General features: G+C 40.4%; 1 protein-coding gene across 1 annotated transcript; it reads left to right on the top strand.

Annotated features, from left to right (window-relative positions):
* Positions 1 to 1,059: 1,059 nt before the first annotated feature.
* CNN3 (calponin 3) lies at positions 1,060 to 25,328 on the top strand. Its single transcript, XM_069862145.1, has 7 exons — positions 1,060 to 1,212; positions 19,980 to 20,101; positions 20,549 to 20,615; positions 21,994 to 22,131; positions 22,648 to 22,764; positions 23,504 to 23,650; positions 24,216 to 25,328. Exons 1-7 carry the CDS (start codon positions 1,156 to 1,158, stop codon positions 24,561 to 24,563), a joined length of 996 nt encoding a protein of 331 aa, XP_069718246.1. The 5' UTR covers positions 1,060 to 1,155; the 3' UTR covers positions 24,564 to 25,328.
* Positions 25,329 to 25,385: the final 57 nt, after the last annotated feature.

The following is a 25,385-nucleotide window of genomic DNA, read 5'->3' as shown; positions in this document are numbered from 1 at the left end:
CTCATCAAGTCCAACCATACCTGTCCACCTTCATCTCACCACCACGACTTGACTGCTTCTTTCTGTGCCCTTGTCGCTATCTCCCAGTGTTTTTCAAAGTTTCCTGTGATTTTGTAACTTTCTCAGGGCATTTCAAAAGCAGTTTGAGCCATCAGATTGCTGCTGGCGTGGGCGGCTGAGCCCTTTCCCGTCAGCCGGCCCTTTGCAGCCGCGCTCTCCCCGTCCTCCTCTCCAGTGGGGGATGAGAGTCCCCGGTCTTGCACCCTCTGGGAAGGGCCTGAGCGAAGGCAGCATCCCTCAGCAGAGACCACCGCCATCCTCCCTGCCTTCCCGGCTCCTCATCCACTTTGCCGTTGCCGCCATCCCGGTCTGCCGGGGGCTGCACACGGGGACCCCAAGGCGGGGAGGCTGTTGCGAGCGGCGCTGCTGCTGTTCTGATACCAAAATGCTGGCAAATAAACTCTGTAAGAGGAGTTTTAGAAAGCAAGGGCCCTTTTGGGCCTGGACAGCAGGAGGGAGCGATCTCCATCCATGGTGTGCAGCCAGACAAGAGCCGGGGCCGGGATGCATTTCCCACTTCACGCACATGGATAAATTTTCCCAGCAATCTTACGCATACGCTATTACTTTCCATGGACTAATTTTAACGTTATTATGGACTTCAGAACAGTCAAAACTCTCGTTAATGCGGAGCTTCGCGGCCCGTTCTGCCTTTGGGGCGGGAGGAGGCTGCAGGCGAGGGGGCGGCAGCAGGAGCCGCATCTGCTCGGCACGGCTCACACCGCACGCGCCGTTATCCGAAGAACGAACAGCGTCCGGAAAAAAAACCACGCTGCTCGAACGCAAACGTGCTCCCGGAGGGACAGCGCGTTTAATTGTCAGAGCGCCCCGCTGCAGCCTCGCCCCCGGCCCCGGCTCCCCGCGGCCCCGCCCGCGGATTCCTCGGCGCTGACGTCTCGCGGCGCGGGGCCGGCGGGGCGGGCGGCGGGCGGGGCCGAGGGGGCGGCGCCGCGCGGCCATTGGCGCCGGGCGGGCGCGGGGCGGGCGCCGGGGGAGGGACCAGAATTTTCCGCGGCCGCGGGCGGACTCTCCCCTCAGCCCGGAGCCGCCAGCGCCCGCGACCGTCGCCGCCAGGCAAGCGGGGAGACCGCCGACATGACCCACTTCAACAAGGGCCCCTCCTACGGGCTCTCCGCCGAGGTCAAGAACAAGGTGCGGGCGGCGGCCGCGCTCCGCGCGCTGGGGACGCGGGGGTCGCGGGCGGGCGGGCTGCGGGGCTCCCCTCCCCCCCCTCCTCCCGCATTCCATCCGCGTGACGTCACGGGCCCCGCACAGAGCGCGCATTGTCCGCCCGCCCCTCCCCGCCCGCGCGGACAAAGGCGCCGCGGGGCTCGGCGGGACAAAGGGCGCCCCCGGCTGCGCCCCGCGGCGGGACCGCCAGCACCGCCCTCGGCCCCGGGCCCCTCGCCGCGAGCGGGGTGTGGGGGCTCCGGAGGTGTCCGGAGAGGGGCAAAAAGCTGGTGAAGGGGCTGGAGAACAAGCCTTAGGTGGAGCGGCTGAGAGAGCTGGGGTTGTTTAGCCTTGAGGAGTCTAAGGGGAGACCTCATTGCTTTCAACAACTATCTTAAAGGCGGTTGTGGAGAGGAGGGAGCTGGGTTCTTCTCCCAAGTGACAGGGGACAGGAAAAGAGGGAATGGCCTTAAGCTCCGCCAGGGGAGGTTCAGACTGGATATTAGCAAAAAAAAAATGTCACCAGAAGGGTCATCGGGCGCTGGCAGACGCTGCCCAGGGAGGTGGTGGAGTCACCATCCCTGAAGGTATTTAAAAGACGGGTGGATGAGGTACTTGAGGATATAGTTTAGTGGCAGATAACTATGATTGAACTCAATGATCTCAGAAGTCTTCCAACCCAGTGATTCTATGATTCTGTGAACACTTAACCGGCAAGAAGGAAAGCATGTGCAAAAAAAAAATAAATTGCACTGGCAGATACCCAGGGATGAGTTGGTGCCCTGTGTCTTCACTCTCGGGCTTAAATTCTAAATGCGGTGTTTAATAACTGGTTATTTCACACACGCCTGGTTTCAGGCTTCAGCAGATCCCTAAATCCTGTTTTACTTGTGGCTGAGTAGAAGGGGGAGGAGGGAGGAAAGTAGCTCACTTTAAACACTGTAATTTATGCAGAAAGTCTAAGTTAATACGTTGGACACTTTACAAAATATACTTTTTTTTTTCTGCATTCGCTTTCTCGGGGTGGTTGTGGGCTTCTGCTGCTAAGTTTGATGACATCATGTAACCGAATGTCTTCCAATTGCTTCCAATGCCTAAACTTAGTGATTTAGCTACTCTGTTACAGTCTAGAAAAAGACAATAAAACAGATGTTGTGTATTACTGCATGTGAATTAGGAAGGAAGTAAATGGTCTTCTACTTTAAAAAATATTGACAGAATCATATAGTCTTAGCAGTGATCCCTTTATGGGGACAAGATGGGAAGAAGTTGGTTGTTCTTTCTTTCAATTTCTTATTGTCATCGGCTTCCTTAGGGCCTTCTGAGAGTAATTGTTCCAAACCCCTGCATTAACAGAGGGTTTGAAACTGGTTTATGTCACACCTTTATGCAAAGGGCCTTCTACTGCATCCTGCCAGTGCCTGTTCCTTCACTGACTTTCTCTGTCTTCTTTAATGCAACTATTGTAGAAGAATGGATGTTTGGTGGCAGCTTCAGTCTACTTGTATTTAGGCTTCTGCTGCAGCCCTTGGACATATCAGTACAGTAGTGCCATAAAAAAATAATTCGGACACACCAAAGACAAATCAACTCATCACCTTTAAAAAATCCAAGCAAACAAAACCCCACAATGAGAAACAAATACTCAAGCAAAATATATGGCTTTGAACTTTGAGAATGTTGCTCTTGCTGTAAGAGGTCAAATTTCAAAGCAGCTATGTTATAGAGAGATATATTGTGTATCTCCTATCTAGTATCTTGCATGAGTCTGTGCATTAGGTGTGTCCTTGTTTCTTTATAAATCTAGAGGATCAGATAATAATGCCTCTAAAAATCAGAAAGTCCTTCTTCCAGATCCTTATAAAGATTGGAAGAATAACCATCTAGTTTCCAACTCTTGGTGGGCCATGTTTTGGTACCGATTTTAATCGTGCTTTCTTATATGCTGACCTTCATGCAAACTATTGGTGTTTTGGTTTTTTGTTGGTTTTTTTGTTTGTTTTATTTAATGTAGTGTTAATGTAATGTTTTTAAGTAGCTGTGGTACCTCCCTGCTTGAATGATGGTGAGTGTCAGATGCCCTTGTCTGAAATTTTCAGATCTAATCCCCAAGCAGTGTTTTTCTACAGAAAACAGATGTCTTGATAGCTCTGCTGCCCGAGGGCCCAGCTATGCTGGATAGAGGAGTCTTTTGGTTTGGGTTTTTGTTCTTTATTTTCTTATTTGGCATTGTGTTAGTGTTCAGAGAGACTTTGGTTTGCCATGGTATGTGAATTGATGAATATAACATGTTCTAATGCTTTATAAGAATTTTCTTTAATTGATGTTTAAGATTCTGTCTCTAAGCTTAAAATCTTTTGGCTTGGTGTTTAGGAGGTTTTTTTTTCCTTTTTTTTTTGTCCTTTTGAGGCTCCACCCTTCTCTTGTTTTGCTCCTTACCTTAGTTCACATTAATAAGGTGTCTGGTCTCTGTTATGGATCTCTCTTCCTTGTTCCTACCAAGAATTTGTGTATCATTTCTCAGCTGTAAGGAAACTTGTCCGCATGAGAAATGTGTAGGTAGGCAGACCCCTTTGAAGTTGATTCCCTGTTTACTTGAGATCACAGAAGATACTTGATCCAAAACAAATGTTCAGTGAGGAGCCCTTTAAGCTGATTGAAATGGATAGTTTCTTCTGCAGGCAATAAATAATTTTCCTCTTAAGCAGTGGGAGAATTTCTGCAATACATGAGGTCAGCATAGGTTGAGATGATGATGCAATTAGATAAAGCTACACACTGATGTTATATTTGCCTCTGATTTACAACTGAGGTAGGTAAGAAATTAGCAGGTTTTGCTCCATTGTTTTGCTGCATAAGGTGTGGAGCAAACAGGACAGGAGAAGGAGAGGTTCTAGTTCATTCAGCTGCTTCCTAGTGACTCCACCCTTCCCATGGAAATGTTATTTACATCGGACAGGCATTTATCTCCTTCCCCCGCTTATGTTTGATACGCTGCCAGTTTCATCTCTGTTGCCTGCGAATGGAAGGATGGGCAGAAGTGTGGTCTGTATGGGGACTTAAACTTTGCGTAGCACTTGGTTATCCTGTGTCTTTACTAGTCTTTTTCTTTGTTCCAAGCCATCTCTGGCACTGCTCAGTACTGTTTTCCAAAGGTTTTAAAGCCAGCAGAGTAACTGGGGCGAGTTAGTCTGTCCCTGTAGCTGCCACCCCAAAAGGTCAAGTACTTGGAAAAGGAAGGGAAACAAACTTTTTAAACTGGAGGCTGGTAGACAAATGAAGTCTGTAAACAAAATATCTCCTATTTTGCAAGGGCAGTAGTGCTTTCTGCTTTCCTTCTCAAGGGCAAATAGGAATTAATGAAGAAGAAATGAAGTCTATGGTGAGTAACACTAAGCGGTCCTAGGTACAATTCCTGTATTCCTCCTGAAACTGCTAAGGAGAAAATTCTTGTACTGTATTTTACTTGCTGCAAGCCAAATAAAGAGATTTAACTTCTTTGTCCAGAATTTACCCTTTTATGAATGTTTTTAATTAAGAAGCAGATTCAAATAATTACATTGGAGGTTTTTTTTAATTGGGGATTTAATAACAAGGCGAAGTTTTGGCTGCCTGTAGTTGGGCTTTTAGTCCCTCTGCTTCCTCCTTCTTACCCGCCCTTGAAAACAGTAATAATACCTTTTTCTTTCTTAAAATGTAACTGTTCCTGCTATATACTTGTTTTACCCTTCCACGCTTCCTCTAGACTATTTTCCTTTAGCAAACCTTTATGCTTGCTCATTGAATTTTATGGTCCACATATAATAATGTTTGGTGATGATAAAGTTTCTTTACATGATCAAGCCTTGAACTTCAGTTTGCTCCAATTTATTCATGATTTCTGATAGTTGATCATAGTTCTTGGAGTTAACATTTACTAGCTAAATAATACCAGTTTCATTGTCCATAGCACTGACTGAACCTTTTACCTTTGTGTCCAATTTCTGTATTTTTTTTCTGAAGAACTGTTAAATTTCTCTAGCTGGATGCAGGCTTCAGTAACAGATCTGCCATTTGAATGAACGCCTTCATAACTTTCTCTTCTATGTCAATTGTCTTCCAGAAATCTCTGTGTGTTAATCTTCAAGCATCCTTTTTTTCAGTAGCTGTTCCCAAACCTCATTTATAATTGTGATACACAAAAATTAATGACATGCTGAGTGAGAACTTCTGCTGTAGGTTTAGTCTGCTAGATGCACAGAATACATTTATCATACAAGAATAGTGCTTAATGGTACAGTTTTGATAACTGAGTCAACAGCAAAACTGTCCACAAAGCAGAATTATGGCAATGGAATAATTCCATGTCTAAACTTGCAGTCAGTCAATGTTTGGCACAATAACTGCATGTGTCATGTAAAACACGTTAGTGATATAAACAATGAAAACTTGTATTTTGGCTGTTAGTGTTCAGATGCTTTTGTTTAATGTATCGGCAACCAAATGATGAGAATTCTCCACCTACTTTACAACATCCCTGCTTGTTACTTCTTCCTGGTGCTTCGTTTTACCTTGATTGACAATATTAAATTTTCAGAAGCTTAGGTTCAACAATGCTTACTAGAAAATGCCCCCGCTGCATGCTTCCCTCCACTTCGAAGTTTTGTGGTGTTCCTTTTCTGGGCCGGAGCCTCTTATACTTCTGAGAATGTTTGCCGCCTCATTTGCTGAAACATAAGTTCAGCCTTTTGTTACTAAACTTATTAGTTTGTATTCTCCTAGTGTAAGCTCCTGTGCGTGAAGGGTTCTAATATTCATTGAGAAGTGGTATTAATGCAGCAGCCCTTAATTAATAGGTACATGTTTTGGTTAGATTTTTTTTTTTTAAGAAGCGGGGAGGCATTACAGCAGTGGAGAATCTTAACTGCTGTGTGTCTATTCATCTTCATCCTTTACTGTCTACCTCCATGTATCTGCTTTGCCTGTCTAATGCATTTTCCATTTTCACTGTTACTATTTCAGAAGAGGTCTGCTTTCTTGAGCGGGTATCAGGTATGGGTTTCCAGTCCTGTGGCTACTCCAATAGAAGTATTAACGCTACAGCAGTAATAAGTAGACTTACTAATAGATACAAACTAATGGTAATGCTGCCTATGTGGTAATGAGTTGACAGTTCATACCTATGATGCATCTCTTTTTATGATCAGCAAAAGCAAGTTATTTGCCATGGAAACATTTTCCTTGCTGGCAACTTGGATGCTAGCACCCCAGCCATCTAATTAACACCTCCTGTGTTTGTCTGCCAAGTACTGCCTGTTCTGCACACTTGCCTAAGCCCACAAACAAGGTACTTGCCTCCTGGAGCCCTTGCAGAACCCCACAGACAGGCATGGCCTATGTCCAGTTTCACGGGTCAGTAGACCCTGTGTAGGTGAGATTAAACGACCCTGTGAAAGTGCTGCTGTAAACCACCGAGATGGGATTTAATTTCTTTTCCTCAATGGTTTAAATCCCCAGTAAACCTTGACACGTCACTGCTAAGTTGACACTTGTCTTTTGGAGTCCTTATGTGTCTCAAAACTGTCACTTGAAACACTGCACAGCCATTCTTGACCTGCAAGACATGTATCGCTGCCCTGTGCTAAGCCTAGTGTGAGGTATAAAATTTCCAGTCCTGTCTTTTGGCTTACACCATTTTTTCTAGGAGGGTGATGAATGGTGTGACGTAGCAAGGATTAGCTGCCGCTGCCTTGTGAACATCAAAGCAGAGGTGGGGCACTCAGCCGTCTGCTCCCTTGTGTGCAGGAGGACAGCACAGATAGAAACTGCTAGCGCTGCCACCAACAAAACATGGTGCCTAAGTAAATTAAGAGTGAAGATGTTTGCAGTAAACTTCTGTTATGTTTAATCTTAGCAACTACACTGTCTGCACTTTCAAATTTAGAGCACTTTCCATGAGTTTATAAAATGTGCTCTAACGACTTTGTTTCTGGTAGATTAATAAACTTTTAATAAAAAAAGTTTAAAGTTAAAAGTTTATTAATGACAGAAAAATATTAAACTTGTGGGTAATGTTTAAGAGTGTGGGATAAGTATCAAGTCTTGCATCCTTTACGTGCAAGCTCACAGTATACCTCCTATAGCCAGAACACCTCTGAAGAAAGCAAATTGGGTTGGCAGTCATGATGATTAAATGGGATTAGTCATCTCAGAAGTAAAAAGTCTAATTTGCGTTACAGTATTGCTTGTTTCTTTAAAATGTACAGATGAATGTGCTTTTTGTGTGGTTTCAGAGTTAGACAGTTTAAAATTTAGAGAGAAATACCTGGTTTAGCTCCGTTGCTGAGTCAATACCCTTAAAAGCTGGATGCATGCATGCATGCATTCTTTTGGGATGACAGCATGTCAGCGATTTTTTTTTTTCTTACCTCAGCTTTTTTTGTAAGGACATTAATTTGAAGGCTTTTTCTTGCCTCTGATTTATAATTTGCCTTGGAGACTAAAGGACAGAAATTTCTCTGTACTCAGAATTGTTAGCTTCTGTAGCTGCGTAACACCATACACACTGTGCATCTGACACATCCTTTTAAGGCAAACTTTGTAGAGATTCCCATCCCCTATGGAACTCCACAGGAAAAGCCTTCAGTAAAAACAGGCTTGGGGCCAGGACACGTAGGGCAATTTGAAACAGATTTTTTCGAAGTGAGATCATGTGAAAATCCTTCTTTTTTCTTCAAGAGGGACTCTTTGCTTAAAAATGCAGTAATGCCTCAGAGCAACTTATTTTGTTGTTTCTGTTTAGTGGGCTTGAATTAGTGTTTTTTCTCAAAAATAGTTTTAAGTTTCTTTGGGTGGGTGGTTCTATGTTTGGGGTTTGTTTTCTTAAAAATTACCAGACAGCTCCTCACAGACCCCTCAACCAACTCCTCCCCCCCCCCTTTTTTTTTAAACCCTTCTTAAACCAGTGAAGTATTTAGTAGATATGAGGAGGAAACATATAACTGCTTTTTGCTTGTAGAAAACCATCTCTTACCTGAAGCAGAAATTATTCTGGATGTATAAATTACAAAGACTTGAAGGCATTAGTCACGCTGGAGGAGCTGGCAGTAAGAGCAAACCATTACAGTGAGGCATGAAGTGCTGCTGTCACAGCTACGGTCTAGTGCCCTGCTTGGACTCTCACCAAACTGTGCTTTATGCCTTGGAAGCCTGAACTGCCTCTGGTCACTGATCCTGCTCCCTCCTGGAAACTGGACTTTAACCGTTTGATGCCTTTGCTGCTTCAGTTCCAAGCCTTGGCCTGGTTTTCTGGGACCTAAATGGAATTTTTCTTGAGGACTTTGTTTAGGCAGACATCCTTTTGGTTACAGAGTAATCCTGAAGAGGTATAGTGAAATGATACTGTGGTTTGAGCATACACCTTGCAGGGCTTGAACACTAACTCTTTTCCTAGTTTTAGGCACAAGTATTTAGGCACGTCTTTGCTGTTCTGAAATGCTTTCACAAAGGTGGGACCTGATCTACTGCAAGTCCTAGGTGGCTTAGTTATAGACGGATTCTAAACAAATCTTCCTACCCTACTTTGCATGCTTGGACCCCAGCTATTCCCAGAGTAAATGTGGACATTACTGCTATAAAAAACCTTACTTTGATTTCCTGCTAAGAAAGTTCTCTTGTTATTTTTATGTATTGCTTTCCTGTCGATAGTTCCACCACTACAGTCTCTTATTTATAGACAGAGAGCATTATCTTAGTATTCCTGGTGTTGCTTCGACAAGAGTAAATTAATTGAAAACCACTTTTCTCTTGTTCCTGGTCAGTTGACTAAATGCTAGAAGCCTTCCCAGCAAAAGATAAGAAATAACAACATGAATTTTGGGAAGGGATTTGGTTCTATTCAGATGTTCAAGGTGAAAGCCGGTTCTCACCTCCCTCTTAGTGGGGGCTCCACCAAAATGTTTCCCTTCTATGCTGAGCATGGACAGAGCATGAGTCAGACAGAACTCAGACGAGTGCACACCAAGCAGAAGGATGTGCTGGAACAGGACCTGTGCTGCAGCTCCTGTTGAGACTCCCACTGCCTGACCAGCCTGAGCAGTCACTGTTTTGGTTAACATTATAACACTATGTGGGATCAATTTGAAATTACATTGTATGTGTCAAAGTAAGTACAGTGTTAAGTCAATGAAGCATAGGTAGTTCAGACACACCTAGTGTTCTAAGACTGAATGTTCTTCACTTATTTTTGCAAGAAGCTATCCCCTTACTTCGCTGGCATTGTTGTGTTAATCATGCCTCAATAAAAGTAAAAAGTACAAGTAGTTGTCTAAGAAAATAAAACTCTTGCGTTTTTTACTATAGTCTGTCTTGATTGCATCCTTTATTATTAATAAATTATTGTATGAAGGTGTCTGTGGCGTGTGAAGGTACTTCTGTTGGAAGGAATCTATCAGGTTTTTATTTAAAAAAAATTAGCAAAAAAGCTGTTAGATTAAACACCAGAGGTAAAGAATTAGTTTTTGAGTGGTTGGAAGAGAATTGAGACAAAACCTAACTAACAAAGTTAGAGTTCAATCAAGGCACTTAAACCTTTTGTTCCACAGAATATTAATGGAACCTTAAGGAATTTAGGATTGGGACCTCTTACCCTTCATTTGTAATATACCATTGCCCGCACATACTGCTGCTTGTATTTCAAACCTACAGTGAATTTGGGTGTGCAGTGTAATGATACCACAACCTACCTTGTAGCATCACAGTTTTGAATGCAGTGTATATGTGCATCCCCTATCCACCCCTGCCAGTTACTTCTGCTGGTGCCTAATTGCTGGCAAATGTCGATTTAGAAGTTACTACGTTATGTTTAATAAGAACCACTTACTTAGGAGTTTGACTGCCTTCTCTGTTTTAACAGTGGTTATATATATTCTTATAAACTTCAGTATGGCTGGTGTATGGCTTGATTTTTATATAACTTTAATTACATTTTCATTAAATAAAAATCTGAGCTAAAAGTTCATCTAATCATAAACTTTAAAAAACAATCTGTCCAACTGTCTGCACTGCAGATTTTATATGTATAGAACTGCCAGAGGAGCTATATAAATTTCAAGTAGTCTGTATTACTTTTTCATAGACTTTCTTCAGTAGCCTTCTAAATTTGAGTGATAGGCCTTTAAAGATGGATATTATAACAAAATTGAATAAACATTTTCTAAAATGTTTATAGTAATCACTTTTTGTAAAAGAAATCACATTGATTGTAGATTACACTCTTCTTATAACTCTTTTCATGTGGTTAAAACACAACACGCATGGCTAGATACATCCAAAATATTTTTGGACATTTGGAATATAATGTACATTGTGCATCAACTATTGAACCTCAGCCGGTCAGAGATATACCCAGAAACAGATTTTTGTTTCCTTCTTAGCGCTGAATTCATTCTTCCATTTTTTTGTGTGGTAATAAAGCAAAACAACAGTATGCAACAGCTAATAGGCAAGGTTTTCTAAAGCTTGGGTTATGAAATCTGCATATCTTATGTTTCTGCTAAGATAACTGGATATGGGGAAAATACATCAACCAGAAAGATGTCTATGTTTGAATTCTGGGATTTTAGTCTACTAACTATATGAAAGATAAATCTAGGCAGACTTTGTTATGCAGTAGAAGCTGAGGAACTTCTCAAGAAATCATGAAATCATGTTTTTTACAGCAGACTGAATTATTTTGTGCAAGGATGGATTGGAGGTAAGATTGAGAGAAATCTCTATTTTCCTTGTAAATACTTCTGCAGGCACCTTAGTTAGCCTATTCTGCTAATGTGAGCTAATGGAATTAAATCAGAGCAGGCTGACAGACGACCAGATACGATCAGAGCAGTTGGTGGTAAACACTGAGCACTATTAACCGGGGGATGCAAATTACCTTGGGACCTGCCATGCTATCTGGTTCACTTTTCAGTCAAGCCTATACCTAGGATCACAAGTGGCAGTGAACAGTGAAGTGTCTGAAATTACTTTATGGGGGAAAAGAGGTATGAAAGCAGCAGATGCTTGAGGTTTACTTTTGAAAAAGGCATTGAGAAAATGTATCATAGACTGCCTTTGCTGAAGAGACAGACAGTGTGTATTTTGACTACCATTTAGCAAAGCTTGCATTAAAAGCCTTCAATTTCCTGTAGCTCACTTTTTTGAGAGATACGTTTGAGTTGCTAACTAGCCACTTGCTGCTGTAAAACACAGTCCATCTGTTATTGGTAAGTGAAGAGGGTTTGAAGAGAAGAGAAAAGGTGTGAAGAGGGTTTGAAGAGATGAGAAGAGGTGTGAAGAGAGACTCAGACAAAAATAATCAGATTTTTGGTCCTATTCAGAAGATGAAGTTGGAAGACTTGTCAATGCAATTGGGCCATGTGGAAGGACTGCAGAGGCACAATATAGTTTGCTTGTAATGTGACATATTTTAAAAACTGCTGTATTGGGGGATAAAAGTAAGCTTTAAAGAATATATAATTTCCTGGATTGCTGAAGTAGCAATGGATAGGAAAATGCTTTCAGAAAGATAAAACAATTATTGATGTTACTAATTTTTTGCAGGCTCCATCTCATCTTTGAGAACCACTGTTCCACCAGAGTTAAAGCAGAACTAGTCTTAGGAGATCCTTTCAGAATTTTTGTTTAGTTTTTGCTGTTTATGCAGCAGATTGTTCAGTTAAATTTATTTTACTCGTTTTCCACAAAACGAAAACAACTCAGTACCACTGAAGGCTGTCAGTACAACAGGCTACCGGTCTTCTCAGTGCCAGTGCTCAGCATGTTTTTTCAGAAGACATCAGGGCTGCTGATGTCACAGTCTGGTCAGATGTGTTGTGTCGTATCAATGCTCAAGGCAGTCACACCAGGGGCGGGTTTTAAAGCAATGGAAATCTGTTCTCAGGATGTAACAGGCTTTTGTGCACCAAGTTGGATTAATGTTGTCTTAGCCAAGAAGTAACTTTATATCCTAGTGCTTTTTAGAATGAAAACAGCAATGGTTCCAAATTATAAGTAGTGAATATTACTGAAACCATTTTCTCTGAGGAAATTTAAACTGTTCAGCAATACACTGACTAAAGACACCGTGCAAAGGGACACAGTATCAAGAAGTAAAATGCATAGCGGCAGGACCAGAGGGTGCTGCTGTCAAAAGTGAAGCTGATGACTAAGGAGAATTTGATTTATAAGTTGGAAAGCTGAGACTATGATAAGAAATTATAAGAAAAACTGGTAGAAAGATTTGAATAGGGGAGAGCATTGCACTAGTGCAGCTGTGGAGAATGAGAGGCTACCAGTATTCAGTCCAGTATTCAGGTGTATGTTGGAGGTGCGCTCTCAGAGATAAGATGGTAGCATTTGCTTCTTGACTAGTTTGCAAACTGTCACAAAATCATAGTCGCCAGCGAGGGAGTAAAACATGTAGTTCTTCCAGCCTGCTGATCTGGCAACAAACGCTATGCATGACTACAGGTATCTTACTTTTAAGATAACTTAGAAGCTTTGAGGAATGGCTTGTTCTTGCTTCATAGATTTTAAACTGGGCCTATGCAAAGAGTGCCAGAAATCTTGGATTAAGGGTCATGCATACCTCCTTTAAAGGTTGTAGCCAATTTTTGATTTCCAGAGAAAACAGTGAGATGTTGGCAAGTCATGAGTTATAGAATCATAGAATCGTTTGGGTTGGAAGGAACCTTAAAGATCACCCATTTCCAACCCCCCTGCCATGAGTGGGGGACACCTCCCACTAGATCAGGCTGCCCAAGGCCCCGTCCAGCCTGTCCTTGAACACTTCCAGGGAGGGGGCAGCCACAACTTCCCCAGGCAACCTGTGCCAGTGCCTCACCACCCCCATTGTGAAGAATTTCTTCCTCATGTCTTATCTAATTCTTCCCCCTTCCAATTTAAAGCCATCCCCCCTCGTCGTATCACTCCATGCCCTTGTAAAAAGTTCCTCCCCAGCTTTCTTGTAGCCCCCTTCATGTACTGGCAGGCTGCTGCTGTAAGGTCTCCTCAGAGCCTTCTCTTCTCCAGGCTGAACAACCTCAACTCTCTCAGCCTGTCCTTGTATGGGAGGTGCTCCAGCTCTCAGATCATCTTTGAAGCCTCCTCTTGACTCATTCCAACAATTCTTGATTTTTACATTCACTTTACCTTTTGGTTTCTTGTGCGCAAATATGCCTACTCTGACTTTTTTTTTTGCATGCAGTCCTGGTCAACACACATGAAATTAACAGGGAATTTTCATTTGTCTTTATGATGAGAAGTCAGGTTGGTAGCTCAGATGGCAAGAAGCTCCACTTGACAACAACCTTGGTACCCTGTTGCTCCCTCTTCTCACCCACTTTCAGTAAAAATCAAAGCCTTCTATTTTCCCTGCTGTCTTAGGTTCTCTCTCTCAACTTAAAGAGTGGGCTACTTATTTATTCTATGACTAAATATCCACTTTGCTGCCAGACAGCTAGAACTGTTGTACAGAAAAATGCTGATTATATCCTTGTCACTCTCCCTCACCTCTGAAGCTGAAGATTAGCTATGTACAGTAATCTATTTACACTGTAGAAATGTAACCAGGAAGTATTAAGTCAGTTATAAAATTAAAAAAAAAGAAAGACATCTAGAAAACCTTCCTTCTTGCTTACAAGAAGAGCACTCACTGTTCTGGGCCTTTCTCTTGGTCGTTTGCATAACCAGTAAACTCTTAACACTTTTTTTTGTCCCAGATGTTTTGCTGTGTAAATTTTAGGTGTGAGATTCAGAATTGTTGAGGAACAGCAAATGATGAACAGAATGGGGCAGCTGAGATGCCACTAGCTAGAATTCTGGAGAATAATTTGGGGCTAGCTGTGTAGTCTACCTCACTCCCACTTCTGAGGAGTAAGGGCTTCCAGGAGCTGCTGCTGTGATACCATCTTTCCCCAATACCATCATAAAGCGTTAAAAAAGGAAGGTCTTATGGCAAGTTAGTGCCAAGGAAATGATAAAGAAGTATCTACATAGATATTTTTGATCTCTGCAAGACAAATCACTCCTGAGGGTAGTGCTTATTTTTCAGTGCAAAGGATGCTTGGAGGAATGACTGAAACCATAAAAATTCAGTTTCACTCAAATAGTTCTTAATTAATAAAAATTGAAAAGTTGATATAGGGACAAATTGCTGCTTAAAATTTAAACTGTAAAATTTTAGGTCTTAAAAGTTGGAACTTTCCCTTAGTTATCTTTACTTTTTTTCAGTAGTTCATTACCTAAATGTGTGAAAGTAAAATTAATAAGAAAAACCCTAACTAGGGGTTTTAAACTTGTACTAAATTCAGTATGGTCCCATACTTATTAGAAATCCAGTAAGCTTTCTCTACTGGATCTTTTTTTGACTGAAAAATTACTAAGGATATGGGCCACTCCAAATTTCTCCCTATGGAGAATATTAACACCTTAAACTTAGGGCTTGATATTTTTCTGTTCCCTTTGGTGAAAAAGTATGTGTGTAACCTCTTTGTACTATCTTGGAATAAAGTCCTGGCTATTTCTCTTGCTGTGTGTGGTCCTGTACATTATTTACCTTGGAAAACAGCAACATACAACCTATTTTGCTACATTTTATATGTATTTAAGTCTTAGGTTTTGTTGACAAACCCACTTCCTGCAATAGAGTTGTTTGCTCACTTTGAGAATATGTGCTTTTATTGTTAAAGCTTTTAACCAGAGAGCAGTTTCTCCAAATGCTTACTACTACTCTATATTTAGCATACTGCATGTTAAACATTTGACCCCTGCTGTGGGGGCATAAAGTGTGAAGCTTTAGTCAAAAGTTTCATCAGAACGAAGAAGCGCGAGTTGTTGTGACATGATGGATAACTTTGAAAAGAGATATCTTTTATGCCTGCTTTTTACCTAAGACTTATATTAGTCCCAGTGGCTTGTAAAAAAGATATGCGGTGTGCTTAAACTCTTTCTTGAGATGGTGTTATAGTGTTTTTCCAAAATAGCAGCAATATAGATAGCTGAACTCTTAAATTGGACATCTGGCATATATGCAGGCCCCAGTGTACAGTGTGTACTGTGTAATTTGGAAAAGATTAGTATAAAAGAACAATTGAAAGTCCCTATGATATCATTTATGGTGTGAAATGCTGTTAACATCATCACTCAAACTTAGCATGCTACAGGCACATTGAGCAACTTTAATGATCTCTCTGTGTCCCTTGAAACTGGCCAGCATAACTGCATTTGTTTCCAGGAATCCATACACTTGATAAAAACGGTGATGAATGCTGTTCTTGTACTACAGATGGAATGAGGTTTTTTACACTGTAAGAGGTCCCAGGCAGCAGAGTCCTACCTGAACAGAACAAGCTGTGAGAATAGGGTGTGAAGTTGCCAGGAATCAAGATTAACCTAAGGATTCTAGCCTTAGGCATACACCAGCATAAATGTATTTATGTCACATCACCTGCCAGTTATTATCTGCGTTTGACATTCAAAAAAGACACTTGGCTTTTAAAATAGGAATTACTTGAGAAGAGGAAGAAATAACTTCTTGGTGGCACAAGTTCTACCCACTCCATCCTTCCACTCAAAGACAACCCAACTCCAACCCTACAATTGAGGTGCACCAGGTTTAGGTGGTAGAGAAGAAGTGTTTTCTTTAATTTATCTGTAATAGAGGATTACTATACTAAAAAAAAGAGATTTTTAGGTGAAACACTGATATTAGCATAACTGCGTTTTTCTGCTTCATCTGCATCATTAGTGAGGCAGTCTTTTATCCTGGCTGAACAGGACAGACACTGCTTAGCAGCGTATGCATCTCAGACATTATAGTTCCTGATACATTTAAATCTGTGTCCTTCGGTAATATGTTCAAATGGCACACATGTATATGAAGCTCAGGAAAAAGCCAAATTTAATGTGATGTCAACTGGTATTAAAGAGTCTCAAACTCAAAACTTTTTCTTATAGCATGGAGAAGTTTTACAGATTTCTGTGTCCCTCCTTACAAGTTCACATACAACAGGAGTATTTTGCAGAGTTTTAACTAACTGAAGTTGGTGTTTTGTACGGCTGAAGTTGAAAATGAGTAGGTTAATTTTTTTAATCAAATTTAAAGCCAGTCCAAAGGGAGAGTAATATATGAAACTAGTTTTTCTGCAGCTTCTTCTTACTAGTAACTTACAGTTGCAAGGTGAAAGGTACTGCCAGTCTGCTGAAGACTACTTGTAGTAGAAAAATTAAATTTCTATTTATAATTATTCAAAAGATTGCCTTTCAGTTGTCTAATTTTGTATAGCTTTTTTTAAACTGAGTACGAAGACAACTGCAGTCAAGCACTTGCAATAGACAAGTAACACCAATTCTTTTTCTCCCACAACCTTAGGTCACCTGTAATTTTGACCACATGTATAGACTTTAGTTTCCTTTCAAAGATATTTCTAACTATTAAATCCATGTCTCTGAAGTGTCTACAAAGAGTAGCTTTTACAACTTTATATTTGTCAGAACAAAGTAGGTAAATTAAGAGTTTGCTTCCTGCTGTCTGGTTTTAAACTTTTGTAAGTGCTACAATTGAATCTTTCCTGTGGTGTTCTGAAACCATAGCTTTTTTCATGGCACCAATGATGAATACTTTGAGTGAAGCTGTTTAGCTACTGCTTTCATCTCTAGTAGAGAAGTTTTCTTTTGCTGTGAACGTGTAAGATTTGAGTATCTTCCATGAAGGTTCAGTACTTAAAAGGGATCCAGTGTTGGTAGTTATGGAAAGAGCCATAAAATTTTTTTGATTTATAACAAAGCTTCCACCTTCCCCTTGTAGACAGCAATCAAAGGAAAACTGGAACAATTCAGATAGACGTGGAAAATATGAAGTATTCACTAACTTAGTGTTACACAACTTCTGGTTGTGCCATCGGGAGTAAAAGAACTAAGAATTCAAAGTAAGGGTAATGTCTCCCTTGTGGTAGGACATGTCACCCTCTGTGTTTAACCCCTTCTTGTCACATGTTTAATACCAGATTCTTAAATTTCCATGTCTTTAGTGTTTTAGATAGATTGAAGCTATCACCGTGCTTCACTTTTTGTAATCTGGTTTCCCACCATTTCAAAAGTCAACCCAAAAACTTTGCCATATTTAAGTCAAACTATACCAGTAGTGAAGCCAGTTCAGAAAATGAGCAAATTTAATAGAATTGCTTTTTGTGGCCATAAGACAAATTTATTCACATGTATAAGCATTTTTTATTTCCTGTCTCTAGATAAGCACTGTAGTGGTACCCCAAGACACTTTGAAAACTCTTGAAAAACTCAGGTTTTTAACAAGTTCTCCAACATAATGTAAATATTTTTCAGGACAAGCGATAAAATTCCATTTGATTACTTCTAAGTTCTCCAAGCAATACGAGTAGCAATTTAATATTCAGCTTGGTTGTAATCTCAAATATGGAATGCACTTAGTGTTAAATGAAGGAAAATTTTGCCATTTTTTTTGTTTATATGCTTGCCAAGAAAGATTAAAATAGCCACACTTGCAGAAGTCTTTAGGGTTCTCCCTCTTACTAGCTTCCATATTTACTCCTTTTTTTCTTTTATTAAGGGGATTTATTTATGGGGATATTGTGCACATACTTACTTTCACTCAAAATAACTGACTCAGTTATATCCAAGAGTGCTGCTCTTCCATAAGTTTGAACAAGCTAGATGAGTTCTGCCAAGTGTTCTGTGTGAGACAAACTAAGGCTGTGATCACCTAAGCCTTGTTTCCGTTTCCACAGGAAATAAAAATAGCCATGAAAAGTAGGTTGTAAGCTAATGACCAGGTTAGGAAGCAGAAAGATAATCAGCTTCCTCATACACCACTTTCAAGACATTAACCTTTCTGCAGCCTCTCAGTAGAGGGGCTACTCACCCTTTACTATTACTACCATCACTATAAACAGAGAGTGTGGTTGTGCTTTTTGTCTCCTTTTTTCTTAAATAAGAAAGAGGTATCTTGTATTTTAGACCAGCATTGGTCTAAGCACTGAGGTACTTGTCATCTCATGCAGCATATTGCACAAAATTTTACACCTTAATCAAGAGCTGGGTAAGAGAATGGGTTGCTCCATTATCCTGGTCTGTAACTAAAGCACCATAGCACCATTACAAATAGTCTAAGGGAAGCGAGTATTACTCTGACAAGTCTTTGAAGTAAAGCCAGAGATACAGGAATTTTCCATTCCCTTTAGAAGAAAATTAAAGTACAGAGTACTGTGATTTTTATTTTGGTCAGTTTGGAGCTGGGGATTACTAACACAAGCCAAAATGTAACTGTTGCCTTTATCCAAGTAATTAAGATAGTTTGGAATTACAATCTCATGCAGTATAAATAGCTGCTAATATCTGGCCTTTCTGGGCTGAAGTTTAAGACTTTATATAAATAACGTCCAAAATGTACATTTTGATCTGAATATGAATGGCTTTCCATGTGTTTCTTGTTAGTAATTTGTAAGTAACTGATAGTAGATGAGATGATTTTCCATTAGTTAGAAATGCTTCAAGTATGTTCTAAACTTGCCTGTCAGGTTTGTCATGGTAGCTCCCTCCTTCCCAGCCTTGCTCACTGACCCATGCAGGACAGCCTCTAATGAAGGTGGAAAAGCTGCCAACCTCTGCACTAGGGGAGGTATTTTATGCTATAAAATCTTGTGCCTAGATAGGTTGTTTTGTTTGCAGAAAAAAGGAACAATGCTTTCAATGATATAATCCCTTTTTCTCAACTTGTCGGTATTGAAAAATATTGCAAAAGCACCAGGTTCAGGCTGGAGGAGGTTTGAGCTGCTCTTCAGTCTCTGCAGGGGAGGGGAGTCAAGGGCAGAGGGTGGACCGTGGGCCCTGTTAGCTGCCAGCATCCTTGGAGTTCATGGCTTTTAAGCATTCCACTTACATGGATTAATTTCTATTGACTGAAGCATAAACTGACACATTGAGTAGTGAAGTCTGAACATCTGGAAAAGGAGTTTGTAAGTTGCCTTGCTAACAACTCTGGGCCTCTGTTTGATGCCTTTAATTTCAAAGACCATTGCAGGTTTTGTCTCCCTAAAGTAACAGTCCAGTAACTTTGCAATTAAAACATGAGATCACAGTTTATTCCATTAGAGTCTTCCAGCAAGCCCAAAGAAAAGAGAAATAGCAGGCATACTAAAGCTTAAGTTCAAAAAAGCCACGCCACCCCTCTGCCCCCGCAGAATCTCCAGCAAGATAACTTAATGTTGTAGCAACAAGGAGAAAACTTACTAAGTCATTTCAGTTAATCATAATCAAGCTAAAAAAGCAAACCCACCGTAAACTTTGGCTGAATAACTTCAAATCTACTATGTAAAAATCTACATCTGAGCGATAGTATTGGTCACATAGCAATTCAGAATTCTTATGTTCATAACACAGTATTCACTTTCTTACTTCTTGCTGAAGTATGACTTCAGTAGAATTTTACTTTTTTCCCCAAAAAAGCCAAAAGGCTATTGACAGGCTCCAGAAATTCTTACAGTAGGAAGAACTGTTAAGTGCTTCAAAGCACTATTTGCAAATAAACATTAAGTAAAGCCATAAACTTTATAGTAACAGGGATAAAGGCTTACATCTGTACTCTGATATTTAAAATGCAGTACTGGGTAAGTGGTATAGCACACTCTTTGAAACAGATTTGAGGAGAAGAAGTTGTGGTTTTCTCTGGTGATGTAACTTTATAACTGCTTGTGTTACAGATTGCCTTGAAATATGACCCCCAGATAGAAGAAGATCTGCGTAACTGGATAGAAGAGGTTACAGGGCTGAGCATTGGTGCAAACTTCCAACTGGGATTAAAAGATGGCATAATCTTATGCGAGTAAGTGTTGGTTAACTAACCTTATTTTTAGCAGTTTTCCACTTTGGAGGAACTAAGAAGGGACTTTATGAAGACTCCCCTTCAAACACATCAGCAATAATGATCAAAGACAGCTGACTGTAGGCTGGGAGACAGCTTCTTTAAAAGTGTGGAGAAGAATAAAAACTTAAATCTCCTTTGTGCTTCAGCAAAGACTGCTAAGTATTTCTAAATTCAGTGGTGAAGCTCTTTTGTGTAATAATCAAATGGCTCACAAAAATTCTTACAGTCTGTTAGAGTTGTTAGACCTGAGATCTAAGCTAGGCACTCTGCATAAACCAAAAAATTAACTATTTTGATTAAACTAATGCAACTAATAGAGCATGAATGAAAATATATAATGCCTGCACAGATGATATAAGAATGAGATTTATTGTTTAAGCATTTCCCTTTTTTTCACCTCCCCAGGCTTATAAATAAGCTGCAGCCAGGATCAGTGAAGAAAATTAATCAATCAAAACTAAATTGGCACCAGGTAAAACAAAAAAAACCCCAAACTACACCTCTAACCCTCCAACTCTCAAACAATTCTTCTATTTTGTATTAACAAATTTTCTGTGAATATGGTATATCTTAAATCTGAATAGCAACAAGTTTTGTATACGATGTGTACACAGCAATTGAGGATACTGCACACATGAACAGCATTTAACAGAAAGCAACTGTACCTGAGACTGATCATAAATGGTAGTTAAGTATACATATTTAATAGTAGTGCTTTAGCTGTTACGTGAGACTTCAGATGGAAGGAGAACATCAAGGCATATAGCAAGACCTTTTTCCAAGATAAAAAAAAAGCCGTTAACCTTTTTATTAAATTGCAACCAAAGTTTTCCTTCCAGGCAGTGCTGCACAGTGTTAGGTTGCCTAACAGCTTGCCTGCACCAGGACATTCAAGGTCATTGTATGAAGTGTCCTCCTGAGAAAGCAGCTTGAGGAGATGGGGAGGGAAAGGACCTGAATAGTCTCAGAAGAAATGGTTGTGTAACAGAACTCAGAAACAATATGTTGCAAATTACAGCTACGTGTTTTATTTCAGTATACTGAGATGTGATTTCTTACGAGTGCTCTCTCTAGCGCTTCTCCCCCGAAGGGACTATCAAAGGCAGCATACATTTAGACCAGAAGGGTTAGGGTTGACGGCCTTTACTGTTGCTGGGTCTAGCTTAACACTGCTATGTCAGTGTCTTGGTTTTATTGGCATTGAACATTTCTAAATATGATGGAGGATTTTTATTTTTTAAAAAAGTTCTAATACCTCTTAAGACTTAAGAAGCAAAGATGAGATTCCATCCTTACTCCTTTCACTCTATTGCCTTGCAGTTTCTACAGTGCACAGTGCTAAAAAGTGCTAATAAACCCCAGAAACTTAGTTGAATTTGTCCTAGAAGGTGAGCAAGGTCATACATTCAACCCAAGTTAAATGTCTTTACTACCCATGTGCTTGTGGTTTTGTTTTACTCAAAATTATCAATTGCTGAAGTCAAATAGCGTGGTCACTATGTTGAATTTTCCATTTTGAAGCAGGATTTAGATGTAGGATTTCTCTTCAAAGGGACAGTTGAGGCAGTTTTGGCATCAAACCTCCCTCTAAGAAAGTATGATACTCACTGATGGAGTGATGCTGGGCTAGATAAACCCTTAGATTGATTTCTGAAGTCAATATGAAAAGTAATCTCAAACTTCCTACCAGTCACTTAACCACGCCAACTGTTTTGTCCTGTTTGCACAAAGCAAGGAATTTGTGTAAAATAAGACTAACAAACAAACAAACCAACACCAGAAAGCTTTAACATTACTTAGTTTCTGAATTGAAACACTGAGTGGAAATTGGATTTTTTGTTTCTGTTTAGCTGGAGAACATTGGGAATTTTATCAAAGCCATCCAAGTCTACGGCATGAAGCCACATGATATTTTTGAAGCAAATGATCTCTTTGAAAATGGAAATATGACTCAAGTGCAGACTACTCTAGTGGCGCTAGCAGGTCTGGTAAGTATTTGTACTCCTGGAATTGGCACAAATCCACATGCCAGTCCAACTGCACCCTTACCGCTCATGTAAATACAGGAAACAACATACAGCCTGTCAGGTGGGGATAGATACCCCTCTGAGTCTGAGATACCACAGAGGTTGCATTTAAAAGAGGTGAGTCCTACTGCTTGCCTCCAAGGAAAGCTTGGAGTTCAGAGTTAGGATCTTTGATTGCAGAGTTAGGATCTTTGAGTGCAGATGGCTTTGCTCTGGACCTGTGTGTGCATGCACAGAACCAGGCTCACAGAACACTAAACCCTGCAGAATATCCTTCTGACGGGATGCTTGGGTCAGCTCTGGGGTGCCACTTTGAAATGGGTTTAGGAACTGTTAGCTCCTCTCACCCCTAGCACAGAGAGTTTCCATAAGAGAGAAACCTGCATCACTTGAGAGTCAGGGCTCTAAAGCCAGTGTACCAGGAGCAGAAAATATGATTTAAACACTGAATTCTTTATTTTTCTTCTCCCTAAATAGGCAAAAACGAAAGGCTTCCATACTACAATTGATCTTGGTGTCAAATATGCAGAGAAACAAGCACGAAGTTTTGATGCAGGAAAACTAAAAGCTGGTCAAAGTGTAATTGGCCTGCAGGTAAGTACAAAACTCAAGTTTGGAGTTGATCTGTTATATTTGAGAACAACTTTCTTGTTTTGATTAATGGATATATTGCTTATGCAAAACCAGCTGCAGAATTACAGTATATTCTTATCATAGAAGGAAGGTATGAGGTTTTAATTCTTGTAAGCAGTTGATTGGCTTTATAAGATCAAGTGACTGCCTGGGAATTTTTTCTGTTTGTTTTAAATCTGCAGTAAGAGTGACAAGGAGGAGAAGGAAAGCTAATATTAGCAGTATCACCTCTGTCCCCTGAAGTGGTTTTGAAGTAGGAGTCTTTGGATAGCTAAAGCTCTTTACATGGTAGAAGCTTTCTCTCCACCTTCCTTAGTGGTCATAAAACCCAAAATAACTGCCATAAAATCTTAAAACGGATGTTGTGGCAGTATAAGCGGAACATTACTGTCCAGGGTAAAAGTTAATTAGTTCATTTTGTTGCATACATGTGTTCTAATTGCACATGCAGTTAATAAAACACCAGTCACTGAAATGTTTTAGGATGACTTGCTTTTGTTTCATTTTGAAGCTCAGTATGGAGAAAGGGTAATTTTTTTACAGGTAGTGGTCAAGCTATAAGAGGAAAGCATGGACTGTAATTACATCTTCCGTCAGCCATCACAGTTACCAACTGTATTTGTTTCCTTACACTGTACTTGCTATATAAATAATCTGCTATATAAATAAATCTGTTCACCCCTTCCTTCCCTCAATAAAGATGGGCACCAACAAGTGTGCCAGTCAGGCAGGCATGACTGCGTATGGAACTAGAAGACACCTCTATGATCCAAAAATGCAAACTGATAAGCCGTTTGACCAGACGACAATTAGCCTACAGATGGGCACTAACAAAGGCGCCAGTCAGGTAAGCAGGACTGCATGTGACGCCTGTCGAGGGGATGGAGCTCTCAGCCTGGGGGAGAGCCCAGTGGGACAGGAGAGTCTGAGCTGCGTGCAGTAGCAGAGTCCTAACTGGCAGAGTGAGAGAGTACAGTTCAGCCGTGCTTTTATGCAGTAATTGAAGGACTACAATTTCTTATCAGTAACCAGCATCTTTGTTGCTGAAAATATTAAGGTGTAAAAATGACCTGATGCTTTTAAAATTTCCAGCCGGCTTTGTTATACCAGAAGAAAACAGTAACTTCATTTCAAGTACTAACTAGAGGCAAACAAAGAAATTGCTTCCAGGGTGCCACCTCAGATTGAACACTTAGTGTATCCTCTCCAAAGACGGAAATAAACCAGACCTTTCTACAAGGATTTTTTTCTGTGACTTACCTGCTAGTGAGCACGTGCTGCTGTAGTATGTTTTGTTATACTTCAATTCCTACTTTCTAGCATATGCAGTAAGGTGTACTAGCTGTAATCATAAATCTGGTAATCACAGCTCTTGACCTTCTTACCGAACCTCTGCAATCCTGTTTTATTAGGCCGGTATGCTGGCACCAGGTACCAGGAGAGACATCTACGATCAGAAGCACATATTACAACCCGTGGATAACTCAACCATTTCACTACAGATGGGTACCAACAAAGTGGCTTCACAGAAAGGCATGAGTGTGTATGGGCTTGGACGACAAGTGTATGACCCTAAGTACTGTGCTGCACCAACAGAACCCGTCATCCATAACGGCAGCCAAGGAACAGGAACGAATGGGTCAGAAATCAGCGATAGCGATTATCAGGCAGAATACCCAGATGACTATCACGGAGAGTACCAAGATGACTATCAAAGAGATTACCATGGTCAGTACAGTGACCAGGGCATTGATTATTAGCTTTGCATCAGAAGTCCAGTATTAGTCCATTATTTTATTAAGTAAGAACGAAACTAGCCTTGTGGAATTGTTACCCATCTTTCCTACACACTATACTTAATGTACCTAAAGAAATATTGCCTTACATACATTCCTTTTTCCTTTCTCTGCCCTTTCCCTGTCTAGTTGCCTTTAGTGCTGTAACAGTTGTAGTCTACAGCATAAACAATAACTGCATATGAAGTAAAAGGAATACTGTGAAAGGGGGAGTGCTCTTGTACAGCCAGGTTGTCTGATATGGAGCTATGCATTCACAATCTCTACTTAAGCAGGTATTTAAATACCACATTAAGCCTTCATTTTACATATTTACAGCTTTTCTATTTTCCAGATGAGATAAAAGAATTTCATGCTTAAAGTTAAATGCAGTCTTTGCCAATTAAGTCTAAGACATCGCATTAGTGATTTAAATATCATTACTATGTTTTTAAAGTGTTGTTTGCTAATGGTAAGTCCTACATTAGACATAAGTGTGCATTTGTGATTGTGTATTCATTCCATTATCAACACTGACCAAACTCTTAGAAATAGTTGTCTTACTAAAAAGGGAGCGTGTACAAAGTCTTGAGCCAACAGAAGTCCCACGATTGATGGTGCATTTACCTTTTATTGTGCCATAATATATCCATGTAGAAATGCTTTTTCTTCCTCGAACTGTATTTATTGCCACACTTCTCAAACTGATCCCAGTGTATTTTTATAAATAAATATTTTTTCTTAAAGGTATGTACAAGATCCTGTGTCATCTGTTATTACACCATTTTTAAAGATTAGGTGCTACAG

This window comes from Phaenicophaeus curvirostris, chromosome 8 (genome assembly GCF_032191515.1).
Source record: "Phaenicophaeus curvirostris isolate KB17595 chromosome 8, BPBGC_Pcur_1.0, whole genome shotgun sequence".
NCBI classification, from domain to species: Eukaryota; Metazoa; Chordata; class Aves; order Cuculiformes; family Cuculidae; genus Phaenicophaeus; species Phaenicophaeus curvirostris.
The sequence above is the reverse complement of the archived record's forward strand: the minus strand, read 5'-3'. Positions and strand labels throughout refer to the sequence as shown.

Bases quoted from the DNA above. Each gene is read 5' to 3' on its own strand.
- CNN3 (XM_069862145.1), top strand. From the start codon at position 1,156: ATGACCCACTTCAACAAGGGCCCCTCCTACGGGCTCTCCGCCGAGGTC. The intron at 22,132-22,647 runs GTAAGTATTTGT...CTCCCTAAATAG, and splicing joins TAGTGGCGCTAGCAGGTCTG to GCAAAAACGAAAGGCTTCCA. The intron at 23,651-24,215 runs GTAAGCAGGACT...CTGTTTTATTAG, and splicing joins CTAACAAAGGCGCCAGTCAG to GCCGGTATGCTGGCACCAGG.